The following is a 15,401-nucleotide window of genomic DNA, read 5'->3' as shown; positions in this document are numbered from 1 at the left end:
CTTGGAAGGCACTTTATAAATATTTGCTGGAATAAAATTCCAAAAGGAGTGTTTCTCTAAATTACTTGCCTATTGTTCTTATGGAATAAAAGGCACTCTTTGAGAGAAACATTAATTGCAATACTCACTGGAATTCGATTTCGAGATCTAAAAGTTGCAACTCTCCTGAGGTCATCATCTGAGGCACGATATGGAACCACCAAAAGAGCAGGGTAAGTGTCACAGAGCTCATAGCACTTATTAATAAAAGTTATTCTCCAATGGTGATTAGGCAAGCCCTGTAGGAAAAAAGGAAGTTCAAGTCAGTATTGCTTGACTTCAACTCTGGATTTGGCCTGGGTCTCTTTTCTTCCTTAAAGCAATATGTGCACATGCCTCTTTGACCACAGGGTGATGACAGCCTACCTATTTATAATAAGGGTGCCAAATCAATAATCCGGACAACGTAAGAACACAAGACACAACACTGGTGGTCTCCACAATTCTAAACTATCTTTTGTAAATATAGATTCTCTTGAATTGGAGATCTTCCTTTATTTTGTGTCAACATATTCTTTACTACTTACACAGTAGTTAACCCCCCACCCATGCACCTCTCCCACCCCCAAGAAAAGTACCCTGTGTCATCTTAATCTGTGTCTAACTGAGGGTAGAAAAGAGATCAGGCAACTTCCTCTCCCTGCTCAAAACAGAGTGAATGCTTCAGTCTGTTCCAAAGTGGAAAGAGGCTGAGCTCATAAAGAAAATCACAGAGGGGAAGTAAAGGAAAGCCCCTCTGGGGAGGCTCATTTCGCCACCTCTGATGAGTTTTTTCAATCAAGCTCTTTGGGATCGATGATAGCCCTATAGGTTGTAGGAGAAATACAGTCATTTGCATTTTAAGCAGACTGCTAATGTGACAGGGAGATGCCTCCCATCCTATCATCTCCCCACAAAATTGTGTTTAGTATTGACAAGATCCAGAGGTGGTGAAATATTCTCTCCCCATACTCACAAATGCACAAATAAACACACATGAAGGTGAGCTATGTGGGTGTTTGCTTTGGGGACAGACATTGTACCTTTTCTTTAGGTCTGGCCCTATAGACCACGGACCAAACAGATGTTGAGTCTGATGCTGAGTCCAATTAGAGAGTTATAAGTCCCATCAGAAAGTTATAAGAAAAAAAGATTGAATATAATGGCAGTCTAGAACAAAGTACCTTCAACAGTTCATATATGCATGCAATCTTAAAAACAGGAACTGTTTTGTTTCAAGCTAGAAACTTTGAACTAACGAAAAAGTCTTATATTATCAATAACACTATAAAAATAAAGTAAAAATATTTTAATATATAATGTTACAGAGGTCTCCAAAACATGCAAAATGTTTCAATGGTCCTTCTTCCACCTTAGTCTGGTCCAGAACAGAGGTCATTAAATGAGGTGTACACAGCCTTTGGAAACTCAACAGTCTAAACCTGATTTATGGAAGCAACAGGATATACTACTTCACATGTGTTCTAGGGCCAAACTACTGCACCAAAATTCCAGAGCATCACATCAGCTTGAGTAGGCAAACCACTGTCTAAGACTAAAAAAGGAAATCAGCCCAGGTCCTTGGTGGTGAAGGTTCTAGAAAGTTCTCAAGTCTAGGGTTCCACAATTTTACTTTACATTCACTATCTTTTCATAGAAAGAAAATGGGTTTGACTTCATTCTCAAAGCTCATTCAACAAAATTTCCCAATTATCCAAAGAGCTTTGTAGAAGAAGAATTATGAAAAAGTCCATCAAAAAAAGAAAAGAAAAACTCCATCGCAGAACTCTTACCTGTCCTATAGAATCTGGTTATACCAGAGGTCAAACTGTGGCTCTTGTTACATAATATGCACAAGATCTTCTTCATAAAAATGCTACAAGAGAATTTTGCCCCTGAATAGCAACATTATAAATACCAAGCCTCTTGTCTTTATTATAGCAAATAAACATGCATGTAGGTGAAGTTTACAAGACAGCAGTAAAGGCAATTTTAACATACAAAGTTTTCTTGGAAAGTACATCATTATAGGAAAATCATTCTAATTCACTTGAATATGCAAACCCAAATGAATATAATTTAAATCTAACTGCCAGTAATAGTCAAGGTTCTAAATATACAAATAAATAGCAACATTAATCCCTAAAATGAAAGGTATAAGAGGCTTGACTTTTCTAGACCCTAATTATTGATCATTTCACAAACAACACAAATGTTCTTCATATAGGGAAGGAAACAGAACTCAGTCATTCAGCCTTCAGTGCAGCTTGCATATGGCTATGGAATGAGTTTATATGTTACAGGTGATAGAATGAGGTATATTGTGCAAAATGTGGGTAATATTACTGCCATTAAAAAAATATTTAGCAATGATGTCGCTGATGCTCAGAAAGCATGACTGACGACATATCGTCACTATGCGTGTTGGAGATTCACCACATACTAGACAACAGTATCTAACAACTTACCTGCCTTCTGTATTCTTCAACTGGATTATAAACTGTCCATCCATCCACATTAAATTTTTCTTCATTTAAAAATGCAAATAATGGCTAGAAAAGGCAAAAAAATTCAAAGTTCAGTGTGAAGGAATAGTCTACTACATCCTTTGATTTCTCACGAAATAAATTTCACTAGATTTGTGAACCATGAAATGACAACTGAAACCAAGACTTATAACAAAGGAACAGTGGAAATTCCAGACCAGACTTATACTAACTTTTATCTTGAGTAACAATTATTATTATTATTTTTTTTTTGAGACAGAGTCTCACTCTGTTGCCTGGGCTAGAGTGCCACGGCATCAGCCTAGCTCACAGCAACCGCAAACTCCTGGGCTCAAGTGATCCTTCTGCCTCAGCCTCCCAAGTAGCTGGGACTACAGGCATGCGCCACTATGCCCGGCTAATTTTTTCTATATATATTTTTAGTTGGCCAGATAATTTCTTTCTATTTTTAGTAGAGACGGGGTCTCGCTCTTGCTCAGGCTGGTCTTGAACTCCTGGACCTCGAGCGATCCACCTGCCTCGGTCTCCCAGAGTACTAGGGTTACAGGCGTGAGCCACCGCACCCGGCCAACAATTGCATTTGAAACCTCAATTTTCTATGGCTACAAACATCTTTTTTTAAATGATGCTCCACACACAAAAAAAAAAAATCAGATCTCCAGACCAGAGTGCCTATCAATTTTAAACAGTATGAGCCATCAATCAGGTAAAAGCCACTTAAAAAAAAAAGAAAAAAGAAAATTCAGGAATTACTATTAAATACTACAACTGTATTAAAAGGGAACAATGACATGTTTCTCTATTTAAAAAGAGACAGGACATTAGGGAAGCTCTTAATTAACTGCTATCTATGAACTCTCAATCAATGCCCTGGTCACTGAAATGACAGGACTCAGACCTCTCATCTTTTCTCTATCTATGTTCGCTCTTGAGGCACTATTGATGAATTTCACGGCTGTAAATACCATCCTAGTGACTACCCTAGTCACTACTAGTGACCTAGTGACTACTAAATATCTATTGCTCTCCAGCGTTCCTCTGAACTCCTGACTTGGTTGTCTAAGTGCCCACTCTACAACCCCGGACTGTGTAAGAGGCATCTGAAGAACTTGGAAGTTAACACATTCAAAGCCAAACACTTGACTACCCCTAACCAGAACTGCTCTTCCCACAGTCTCCCCATTTCAATAAATAACAGCCCTATTCTTCTAGTTGATTGAGCCAAAAACCTTGGAGTTATCCTTGTCACCACATGGCTACCACCCTGTTCCAAGACTCCACCGTCTCTCATTTGGCATATTACAATAACCTAACTGCGCCCCTGCTTTCATCTTTACACCTCTAGGTCAGATCAAGTCATTCCAGGACCCCAAGGCCTCCTACAGCTTTCCACCTCGCTGGAAGTAAAGGTGGAAACTCTTCCAATGGCCCACACGGCTGTCTGTCATCTGGCCACCTCCCTAACATTGCCTCTGCTCTTGGCCTCACTCACTCCACTCCAGCCACACTGGACTTACGTGTCATTCCCTAAAGTGTACATCAGTCTCAGGCCTTTGCACCTGCTACTCTATCTGCCTGGAATCCTCTTCCCTCATGCCTTCCTCTCACTTCTCTCTCATCTGTCATCAAATGTAACCTTAATCAATAAGGCTTTCCCCGATATTCTACAGAAAAACAACATACTATCCCCTACAACAGCACCCCCTATTGTCCTTCCTGTTTTATTTCTCCCTACCACGTAGGACCATTTGACATATATGTACTTATTTACTGTTGGAGCCCCTGTCCCCTCCCCTAGAACATGGGCTCTATGAAGGCAGATGCTTGCTTTGTTCACATCCTTTATTCCCAGAGATTAGCACAGCACCTGGTCCATGGTAGGCAGAACACACGTGAAGTGTGTTGATGGAATGAAAGCATGAAGCCCACACAGCCCCGGCACAACCACTTGCTCTGGAGGCGCTGTGTCTGGGCACTGTTTCTCTAGGTATCTCCCTCCCCACCTATTTCCCCCTGTTATCAGCCTGTTGCTTTGAATACTAGCGTTCCCTCCCCTACATTACAGAGTGTTACAGGAAAAGCATCACTTAGCAGAAGTTTTCTATATTTGAATGGCAAGAGGATTAAGGTAAAAACTGATCAAGAACATACTCTTGGGATTCTCAAACTTTCCTAAGCACACAGTACCCTCAACAGGTCTCAATTCTGGCAGCACTAGGACCAAATGTTGTTTACTCCAGATGGATGGCATGCCGACCCCAAGCTAGTAATGGCACTGACCTAGGTAAGCAATCCGCTAAGACTTTAGCCTGACACTGAATCCGCAGGCAATGCTTAATTATTCAGGACCACTGGGGCAAATAAGGGATTCCTGTTAACTGAAGTTTAACTCAAAAACAAAAAGACTTTTGGTGAAAACAGCACTAAAATGCTTGGTGCATTTCTTTATCTATAAACAGAATCTATGGAACATACCTAAGTATTCTCTTGGTGATATACCATTGCTTTGAACATCTCACACTATGCTGGTCAGTACCTGGCACAGGAAAATATTCATTATTGCTGAACACTGTGCTGTGGATACAGCTGGAGATGACAGATGGTTTGAGACATAAGGCTATACTGTCACTGATTTTAGAAGAAAACCTAGAATTGGCTTTCGTGAAGTAAGTTCCTGACCTCGACATGGTTTTTGTTTACTTGTTTCTAGTTATTTGCATCTTTCCCATGAAGTTCCAGTTAATATGGTAGCCTTTTAAAAACAAAGAACAAAATTCTTAAAGGCCCAGATAAAGCTCTCTCCAGACAAATCATCATGTGTAATAATGCTATCAGTATTCTTTAACTTATGAGCATTTTCAACCTAAATTATAATACTATTTCTCAATCACTAATATTAAAGCACCTTTTTTTTGCTTCAAGCATTCTCTTGTATCTTATGTGAAAATCACTAAGTGTAATATAAGTTTACAAAATTGTTTTCAGAAGATGAAAGCTGTATAGCCCAAATCACAATTACCTCTATAACTTCCTTAATATGTTGAAGAGAATTCAAACAGAAGCAACATCAATTTTTTTTTTTAGTATGAGAATGAGACAATATCCCCATGGTAACTACACATCAGGTGGCCCCTCCCATGAAATCACCTCTATATTGACACTTCACATTCTGAATAAGGTCCAGAATGAGTCAATGAACTGGTACTCTTTACCCTGAAACATACCTGTGAGAACCTGGTGACAGAAACAGCTCCCAGTTTATTCTTGATGCTAAGAGCCAGGCTTGGACCCCAAATATTTCAGGAAAATGTGTAACTCACATAACAGCCAAATATTTCTCATCATGAAATACACAGCAACACATCTAATATTGCACCGAAGCTTAAGGTAGAAAAGACCAGGTGCTTTAAACCAGTATTTTCATCATCCTAATAAGTTAGCTTATAATTACAGAAAAACATATTTTAAAAAGCACTACTAGTTAGTGTCTAATATTGTGTTTTTCTTTCAAAACTAAGTCTCCCACAAACTGCTAGGCTCAACTGAACCAAGCATTCTAAAAGAGCCAATGCTGACATTTTCTAAAGTTGAGTGTACCAGGACTTACTTTCTAGATATTTTCTGTTTTCCTTTTTTTTCCCTAAAGATTCAGATAAGAACAAAAACCAAGGATTTTAAAATACAAGCTCTCAGTAGAGTAACATAAAGGTGGATTATTACACAACACAAAAACACTAAGCATTAAAGTAAGGATATCAAAACACATTCGCCTGTACCTCAATATTAAAAATTCCCTAAAAGGGGTAACTTGTTACAAGCTTAATTAAAGCTCTTGTCTGAAAATTGTTAAAACTTAATGGGTCTTGAGGTTTTTTAGCTGTCATTTCTCTCCCAGAGAAAATATTCTTTTAAGTCTTTGAGTTTTTAATACTATATTAGTGCACTGACATTTTCAGTAATTATTCCTAAATATAACCTTGGGTCAGTTTTGATGCTTAATTTGGGCAACTGAAATCACATATACAGGACTGGTTGTAGAGTATTTTCCATTATACGCATCAAGCAGGGAGTCTTGTTTGCTAAATGGGTAATGTTAAAGTCCACTCCATGAAGCCATTCAAGCACTGATTTCATTTCATTGCCTATGGAAAACTCAAGAACGATTCAGCCACGACATAACAAAGTCTTAGAAGAGAGACAGTGTTTTGCTGAGTGTTGATGCTTCAGTAAGCCCTACACAGCTTTCTTCTAGGGCGTGGTGCTTATCCAGGGACCTGCCTCGGAATCTGGGCTGGGTTGCTTTTTCCAAATGTCAGTTGATGTGCTCCACCTCACTCCCTAATGAACCAGAATCTCTAGGGGGTGACTTCCCCACTTCCCTGGTCCTAGAAGGGCCACATGGAATACACCAGAACCCTTAAGAATCTCACATAAGGGTTCTGTGTGGTCAAGCTATTGAGGGAATGCTTTACCTTTTCTTAAAAGTTATTTTGAAATAATTATAGATTCACAGGAAGTGAATCTTCACCCAGCCTCTCCCAATGATAACATCTTATATAACAAGAGTACAACATCAAAACCAGGAAATTGACATCAGAAAATATACTCTCAAATGCCCACCCCTGCCTCCCTCAAGTGAGCGGGTCTTTCTTTCTTTATTTTGCTCTATATTAGTATTTGGGCATTTCGTCAATTCAGACTCCAACTAGTCAAGAGATACTGTGCATGGAGACTTTAAAAAAGCAATCATACACATTTTTTTCTGGATTAAAAATAGCACAATGTAACATTTGAAAAATGTTAAAGGACAAAGTTTAGGCGAAAATCTCTGATTTCACACCAGGGATAAAAACAGCTCTGACATAGGGAATATAACTTGTCATTTTAATTTAGCTACATTTATCATTGTTGTCTTGTGAGGAGAAAGGCTCTGAAATGATGACAGATTTTAGCTTTCATTTAATTAGCCATTATTTTTAAACGGCACCTATATAAAGAAGCACTGATTTGCTTAAAACATCTAAATTGGATTTTTTTGTTTATTTAGAAGAATCTATAAATGTTGATTGATTCCTGAGTTTCCTCTGAGGAAGAAGAGCTGTCTTCACTTCCTCAGGACCTCTCCATCTCACGACCAGAAGAATAAATTGATAAGCTATATACATTTCACACACTGACTGCCACACCAGAAAAAAAAAATTTCTTTGGAGCCACGGTGTTTTATTACAAAAATAGAATTAAAACTTCAAAAACAAAACAGTCCTTTCTAATTTAATGAAAAAATTATTTTTTATTGTTTTAAGTGAGTTATATATGCAACTTGGAAAATGGTTCTTGCAGCTCCCAAGGTGAAAAGACGTGGAGTTACATATGCTTCTCGAGGACCAGGGCTCAAAACTAGCATGAGTTAAATACAACTCACCTGGCAGTTCATGTGTTAAAAGTGCTTTCAAATGATGTTACACCATGCAATGACACAGTCACTGATGGACATGATTTTCAGGAATACAGGCTCTTTTAATGAAGCAAACAAACCTAAGTCCAAATACCTAACCTTAAAACTTCAGGGAACCACTAACTAAATCTTTTTGGACGGAATTTTGCCATGTTTGAATAGGAATTTAAGCAATCATTTTTTTCTAATTTAATTTCTCAAATTGATGATTCCTTTTTTAAAGCTTCCATCTATCATTTAAGGGTGCAACAATGTAAAATTACCTCACATTTAGCTTTTAGATATTTTAGAAATAAGACCTCTTCATATAAGGAAAAAATGCTTTCATTAAAGTTGGGAAGAAAAGCCTAAAATTTTAAAGAACCATAGGAAGTACTGAAATTTGGAAAAGCTTATAATTCTGACAACTTAATGCTAGATAATGCGATCAGTGTAAGTATTTCACACAACTTTACACAGTAAGTTCATTTAAGCCAGTTTTGAAGCAGTTATTCCAAAAACCTGACAAAAGTTTCATAGGTCAGAAGCAACTAGCACATAAATTACCATTTATACATCTGTTTGCATAAATAACTCTCCTAATCCTATTTCTACCAATGACTAAATCCACAACCCTAGTGTAAATGGCTTGATATTTTTGGGTTATGGTTACTTTCATATATAAACGTACATATTTATTTATTCAGGAAAGGGCCATAAAAGTACATTTCAAATGTCATTTGAAAGCATTTTGAAAAAGAACATTCTTTACAACTTGTCCACAATCATAATGATTTAAGGCTGACATTTCCCAGGGTTCATATGCTACACCTCCTCTTGCTGTAATTCTCTCTCCCAGCAATTTTGACCACATCTATGAAAATGCCAATGATTACCTCCAGGCTTACCAAATAAACCTTTCCCTGGGCCAGAGCTTTGGGTCTCTGAAGTCACCTGCCTCCCTTATCTACATCTGGTTGCCCCATAGTCACCTGCGACTCAGCCTCTTCCTCACTCTCCTCTATCCCTCACCTCAACCACTGGCTTCACCGTCGGACTGGTTATGCAGGCTGGATTCTTCCCTCATCCCCATCCCTACTCATAACTACATTCAGTCAATCACCAAATTCTGTTGATCTTACCATCTAAATCTTTCTCAAATCCATTCTCTCCTGTCCCTCTCCACTGCCCCATTTCAAGTACTAATCATCACAGACTGAGGTTACTAGCAAAAATCCCCAGGAATGAGGCTGGGCATGGTGGCTCATGCCTATAATCCTAGCACTTTGGGAGGCCGACATGGGAACAGCTTCAATAGTTAAAAGAGCATTACTGGTGCATGAATAAAATGATTGATGCAAGAAGAGAAACACTTAGAAATAAAACCAAATACACAGAGGAATTCAGTGTGAGATAAAAGTGATATTACAAATCTATTACAAATATTGCAGACTAGTCAACAAATGATGTTGCAACAAAAGGGGACGAAGGAGTTGGATCCATATCTCATACTTTAATTCCAAGTAAATTCCAAATTGATCAAGTACTTAAATCTTAAAAAAGAAACCAAAGTACTATAGGAACATGCAGTAATTCTTTTGTAACTCTTAAGTGGGGGAAGACTTTCCTAACTGGGATACAAAATCCAGAAACTATAAAAGAAAAGCATTCAGAAAAGAGTTAACACTGCAGGACTGATGTTGCTCTCCTTTGAAAGGCCTGCTTTAAACCTAAGGTGAGAAACTACTAGAATTTTAGAAGAAAATGTGGGAAAAACTCTTATAGACATTGGCCTAGGCAAAGAATTTATGAAGAAGACCCGAAAGGCAATCACAGCAACAACAAAAATAAATAAATAGGACCTCATTAAATTAAAAAGCTTTTGCACAGCCAAAGAAACTATCAGGACAGCAAATAGACAACCTACAGAATGGGAGAAAATTTTCGCATGCTACACATCTGATAAAGGACTGATAACTGGAATCTATTTAGAACTCAGGAAAATCAGCAAGAAAAAAATCAAACAACCCTATCAAAAAGTGGGCAAAGGACATGAAGAGAAACTTTTCAAAAGAAGACAGAACAATGGCCAACAAACATATGAAAAAATGGTCAACATTTCTAATCATCAGGGAAATACAAATCAAAACGACAATGAGATATCACTTAACTCCAGTGAGTATGGCCTTTATCAAAAAGTCCCTTAACAATAAATGTTGGCGTGGATGCGGAGAGACAGGAACGCTCATACACTGCTGGTGGGACTGCAAACTAGTGCAACCTCTGTGGAAAGCAATATGGAGATAACTTAAACAGATACAAGTAGACCTACCACTTGATCCAGCAATCCCATTATTGGGCATCTACCCAAAAGAACAAAAGACATTCTACAAAAAAGACATCTGCACTCGAATGTTTATAGCAGCACAATTCACAACTGCAAAGATGTGGAAACAACCCAAGTGCCCATCAGTACATGAGTGGATTAATAAAATGTGGTATATGTATACCATGGAGTACTACTCAGCTATAAGAAACCATGGTGATCTAGCACCTCTCGTATTTTCCTGGATAGAGGTGGAGCCCATTCTACTAAGTGAAGTATCCCAAGAATGGAAAAATAAGCACCACATGTACTCACCATCAAATTGGTTTCACTGATCATCACCTAAGAGCACATTTAGGAATAACATTAATTGGGTGTCAGGCAGATGTGGCGGGGAGGGGATGCGTATATACATACATAATGAGTGCTGATGCGCACTGTCTAGGGGATAGACACACTTGAAGCTCTGACTCGGGTGGGGGGCAAGGGCAATATACGTAACCTAAACTTTTGTATCCCCATAATATGGTGAAATAAAAAAAATAAAATAAAATAAAAAAAGAAGGGACTGCTTACACTATTGGCCCTGGGCTGGCACCTGGGAATCTGGATTTCAGGAGAGTTCCCAGATTCCCTAACTGGTAAGGGTGATTTACTGTGCCTGAGCCATTTGTATTCATATAAATGATGTAGCTTATGCTGAACTCCTGCTTTCTTTCTGGGAGTCTGGAACTTTGACACATGCTAGGCAGTGGGTGCCTACAAGACCAGAACCCAATAAAAAACACGGACATTGAGTCTCTAATGAGTTTCTCTGGTTGTCAATATCTCAAATGTGATGTCACAACTCTTGCTGGAGGAATTACGTGCATCCCATTTGACTCCACTGGAAGAAAATTCTGGAAGTCTGTGCCTTTTCCCTTTGCTGGTTTTGTTTTGTATCTTTTTGCTATAATAAATTGTACCATATGCTGAGTCCTTTGAGTCCTCCTAGTGAATCACTATGCCTCAAGGTGTTCCTAGGGACCCCCAACACACACTCTCAATGAATTCTACCACCAAATAAATATAAAAAGTTCTCTATAGCAAAATCCACCACAAATAAAGTCAAAAGATATATGAGGAAAATATCTGTAACTCATTACATGTCACTATAGCTACTATATAAGAGTACCTACAACCATCAAGACCAACCCCCCCAAGAAAAAATAGGAAGAAGATACAGAGAATGGAGAAATAGAAATACATATAGCTCATACCTAAAGATAATCAATTTTACTCAAGTAAGATAAATAGAAAATAAAACTATGAAGATATATTTCACCTATTAGATTGGCAAAGATCAAAACATTAGAAAACACAGTGAGTTGGTATGGGAAGCATAATATGCCTCCCAAAGTGTCCATATCCTAATCCCTGGAACCTGGGTTATGTTACCACACATGGCAATGAGGAATTAAGATTGCTAATCAGCTGACCTTAAGATAAGGAGATTACCCTGGCTTACCTGGGTGTGCCTAATATAATCAAAAGTGCTCTCAGAGTAGAAGAGGGAGGTAGAAGAGTCAGAGGATGAGAAGTGATAGGTATGAGAAAGTCTCAACCCACTGTTGGCTCTGGGGATGAAGGAAGAGGGCCACTAGGCAAGGGCTGTGGTGGACTCTAGAAGCTAGAAAAGGCAAGGAAAGGATTCTCCCCTAGAGCCTCCAGAAGGAACACAGCCCTGCTGACACCTTCATTTTAGTCCAGTGAGATCCATTTTGGACTTCTGACCTGCAGAACTATAATATGACAGACTTGTGTTTTTTAAGCCACGGAGTCTGTGGTAAATTGTTACAGCAGCCCTAGCAAATTAATGCAGTTGGAGAGGATGTCTGGAAACAGGCACTCTGACATGCGGCACGTGGGAGTGAAAACCAGTACTTCTTCTATAAAGGGGAATGTGGCAATACCAGTAATTCTACTTTCTAAGAATTGAGCCTACAATATACTTGAACATATACAAAATGATGTACATGCAAGGTAATTCACTGCAGTATTTATATAATAACAAAAGATTGGAAATGATCTAAATATCAGTAGAGGACAGAATAAATAAATTATGGCACGGTCAATAGAACAGATATAAATAGAGCGAGGAAGCCCATTCATTAGGCAGTATCTATGGGTGAATGAAAAAAGTAAGGTACAGGACAGTGTGTACAGCACAGTACCATGAGGGTCCAAGGGGGAAGGAATGTAAATAAGCTGCCTGTGCAGGCCCAAACTATCCCTGGCTGGAGACATAAGAGCCTGAAAACACTGGATGTCATGGGGAGGCTGAAATGTGCTGGGAGGGAGATATTTTTACTGTATAACCTTTTACCCCTCCCAAGTTTTCAATCATGGGTATATATCAGCTATTTAAAAGTGAAATTAAAAGTAAATGCCTGTTGAATAAATGTTCTTTCTAAACCGAATATTCTTACTGATGGCTTGGTTTCTATGGCTTCCTATTTATTCACTCTGTTTACATTAGTATATTCACTCAATCAATATTTACTGAGGGCCTACTATGAACAAAGTATTGGTGGAGAAAAAGACAAGTTAAGACATGGCCACTGTCTTTAAGGCGTTAGAAATCCTATGGAGGAGAAAGGTGAGATCAACTACAGATCACATAAAGAGGAAAGCAGCAAGGGGAAGTAGCTGGTTACTGCTGGAAAAATGGGCCTGTAGGGATTCTGATGGCATTTGAGCTACCCTGGAAGGTTAAGATGACTTTGGACATGATAATGACGACAACAAAAAGGCACAAATTGTGGCCAAACTCAGAATATACGGCCATCAGCAAACACCTCAGTCTATACTCACCTCACTGAGTATAGAGGGATAAGAAAAGGTAGAAAGAGGTAGGGTCACACTGTGGAAGACACAGAGGTGTGCCTCCACACCCAGAGAGGGTGGGGCCCCTGCAGTTTTGGGGGCAAGGGAATGAGACAGTTGGGGCCAGGGGTTAATCTGACAGAAGGTATGTGTAGGGGTGGATGGGAGGCAGAATGGAGGTAAGAAAACCAGTTAAAGCATAGTTCCAACAGTTTATAAGAGAGGAGATGAAGACCTCAACTAAGTCAGGTTGAGGAACGAGGAAGAATCCCCTGGATTTAGTATATGTTAACAAACAGGAAACGGTCAATGGCCTTGATTTCAGATGTGAATCAAGAGGAGGAGGGCAATACTGTTAAGAGTAACCGGGAATGCAAAGGATCGGGTTTTTGGGAAATATGAGAGTCATTTTAAACAAATTTTTAGGTGGTTGGTTAAGTTATATAGCAGCTACAGGGAAAATAAGAAGCTATACATTTGGAAGTCACACTCCAAAGGGCAATGCTGGTAGACATGAGAATGAGAAAGATTGCTGAGGGGGTAGTATAGAGCAAGAAGGAGGAGGAGGAGGACAGACTTTTCTAGAAAACCCATATTTAGATGGCAGAAGGAGCAGAGGAACCAGAAAAGTATTGAGAGACGTAGAAGGAGCAGGAGAGTTAGATCTCAGCAGCTACAGGGAAAGTTTAGTTTCAAAAAAAGAGTCTAGAAATGATGGTCTACATGCTATAATGAGACTTCTGCTGAAAACATCTAAAAATGCTGGACACAACAGAATTTTTTTTTAAATGCACTGATGAGCCTGTGAGGGAAGAATAAATACTAAGAAGCCAAAAGCAAACTGCGAACAGGTGAGCAGAGAGCAAGAGGAACACACTGGCTTTCACCTTCAGGGCACTCACAGAACTGGCTTTCATGGCCTCTTGGGGTACAGGAGATAGGACCTGAAGACCTGGGCCCACCCAAGATGGGGAGTCAAATCGGAAACCTCTCAAGTGCTACAGCTCAGGGGAGAGATGAATGGGAAACAACCGCCTGGGGACTCCATGAGAATTTACCTGTTCAGATTACTGGTGTTAAGCAAGGGAGGGAAAAAAATCCCTACTACCGTCCCCCACTGGAGATCTGTAGCCAAAACTCACAGAACTTGATGGTTCCAAAAATATTAACTGGAGAATTCAATTTATAGCCATTCCAAACCAGCAGCACCTCAAGATGCCTGGCAGAAGGAAACACAAAGCCTCTTATGGTAAAACTGCCTTCAATCCCGGCCTCAGGGTATTCCCGTAGATAAAGTTCTAAGGAGCAGGAATTCAGAGGCAATAATCACCAAATGCACCAGGAAACTAAGCACCACGAGCCAGCAGAACCACACACACCTGTGGTGGAAAGAGGCCATAAAGGCTTTGGGTACTGTAATGATCAGACACATACTATAACTTACGTTTAATGTGCTTTCAGAAGTAAAAGAGAGGGTGGAAAATTTGAATAGAGAGGAAGAGATTATAGATAATGACCCAACAGATCTGAAAAAGAATCAAATAGAATTTCTATAATTGGAAAATATAATTATGGAAATACAAAGTCAGCAGATCAGGCCCAGATGAAGTAGAAGATAAAACTGAAGAAGATACCCAGCTTGCATCCTAGGGGACAAAGGCTTGTTCCATCGATCAGTATTCTTTGTATTTTATGTCTATTTTATGAATATCCTTTTGTATCTACTCAATGCTCAAAAATCACAACTTAGAAAGAATGGGGAGGTTAAGAGTCAAATGACAGTACTGTTGAAGAGGGTAAGGCCTAACAGACTACCACGTTTTCTAACTTGTAAAGTCTTGAGTCACTTTCATAAGAATAGTTCCACTTGAGTAGGAGGCCTAGAAGTCTGGTCACACTGAGTTATGGAGTGGATGCTGAGGATGTGTAGGTGGGCAGAGAATTCTATGCTTCTGAACAGAGCTGTGGCAATGCTGGGGGGAGTCTGGGTGAAACGACAGCTTCAGGAGTTGGGTAGTGGGGACAACTGCACTCAGAGGCTGAGAGGGAGAAGGCAGTGGAGGGGGAGCGATCAAGACAATAGTGGGCCAAGTCTTGGAGGAGGCAGAAGGAGGGAGATTTAGAAGCATGATTAGTCCCTTAATTAGCCAAGTTTACTATTTATTCAAGAAAAAAAAAGTCCTGGCCAAAAAGAAAATAGAAAACTAAGACATAACTTTTAGTCCTAAGGCCACATCTAGGCTAAAAGCAA

General features: G+C 39.3%; 1 protein-coding gene across 2 annotated transcripts in view; it reads right to left on the bottom strand.

Annotated features, from left to right (window-relative positions):
• Positions 1 to 15,401, bottom strand: part of MTM1 (myotubularin 1) — a 101,033-nt gene that overhangs the window by 32,679 nt on the left and 52,953 nt on the right. For both annotated transcript variants that reach the window (XM_045538402.1, XM_045538403.1), the window contains exons 7-8: positions 2,487 to 2,570; positions 129 to 278 (exon numbers count right to left, since the gene is read on the bottom strand). In XM_045538402.1, the coding sequence (XP_045394358.1) occupies positions 129 to 278; positions 2,487 to 2,570 (234 nt within the window). The remainder of the gene's footprint in view (positions 1 to 128; positions 279 to 2,486; positions 2,571 to 15,401) is intronic.

Source organism: Lemur catta, chromosome X (genome assembly GCF_020740605.2).
Source record: "Lemur catta isolate mLemCat1 chromosome X, mLemCat1.pri, whole genome shotgun sequence".
Lineage (NCBI taxonomy): Eukaryota > Metazoa > Chordata > Mammalia > Primates > Lemuridae > Lemur > Lemur catta.
This window is presented reverse-complemented; position numbering and strand designations above follow the sequence as displayed.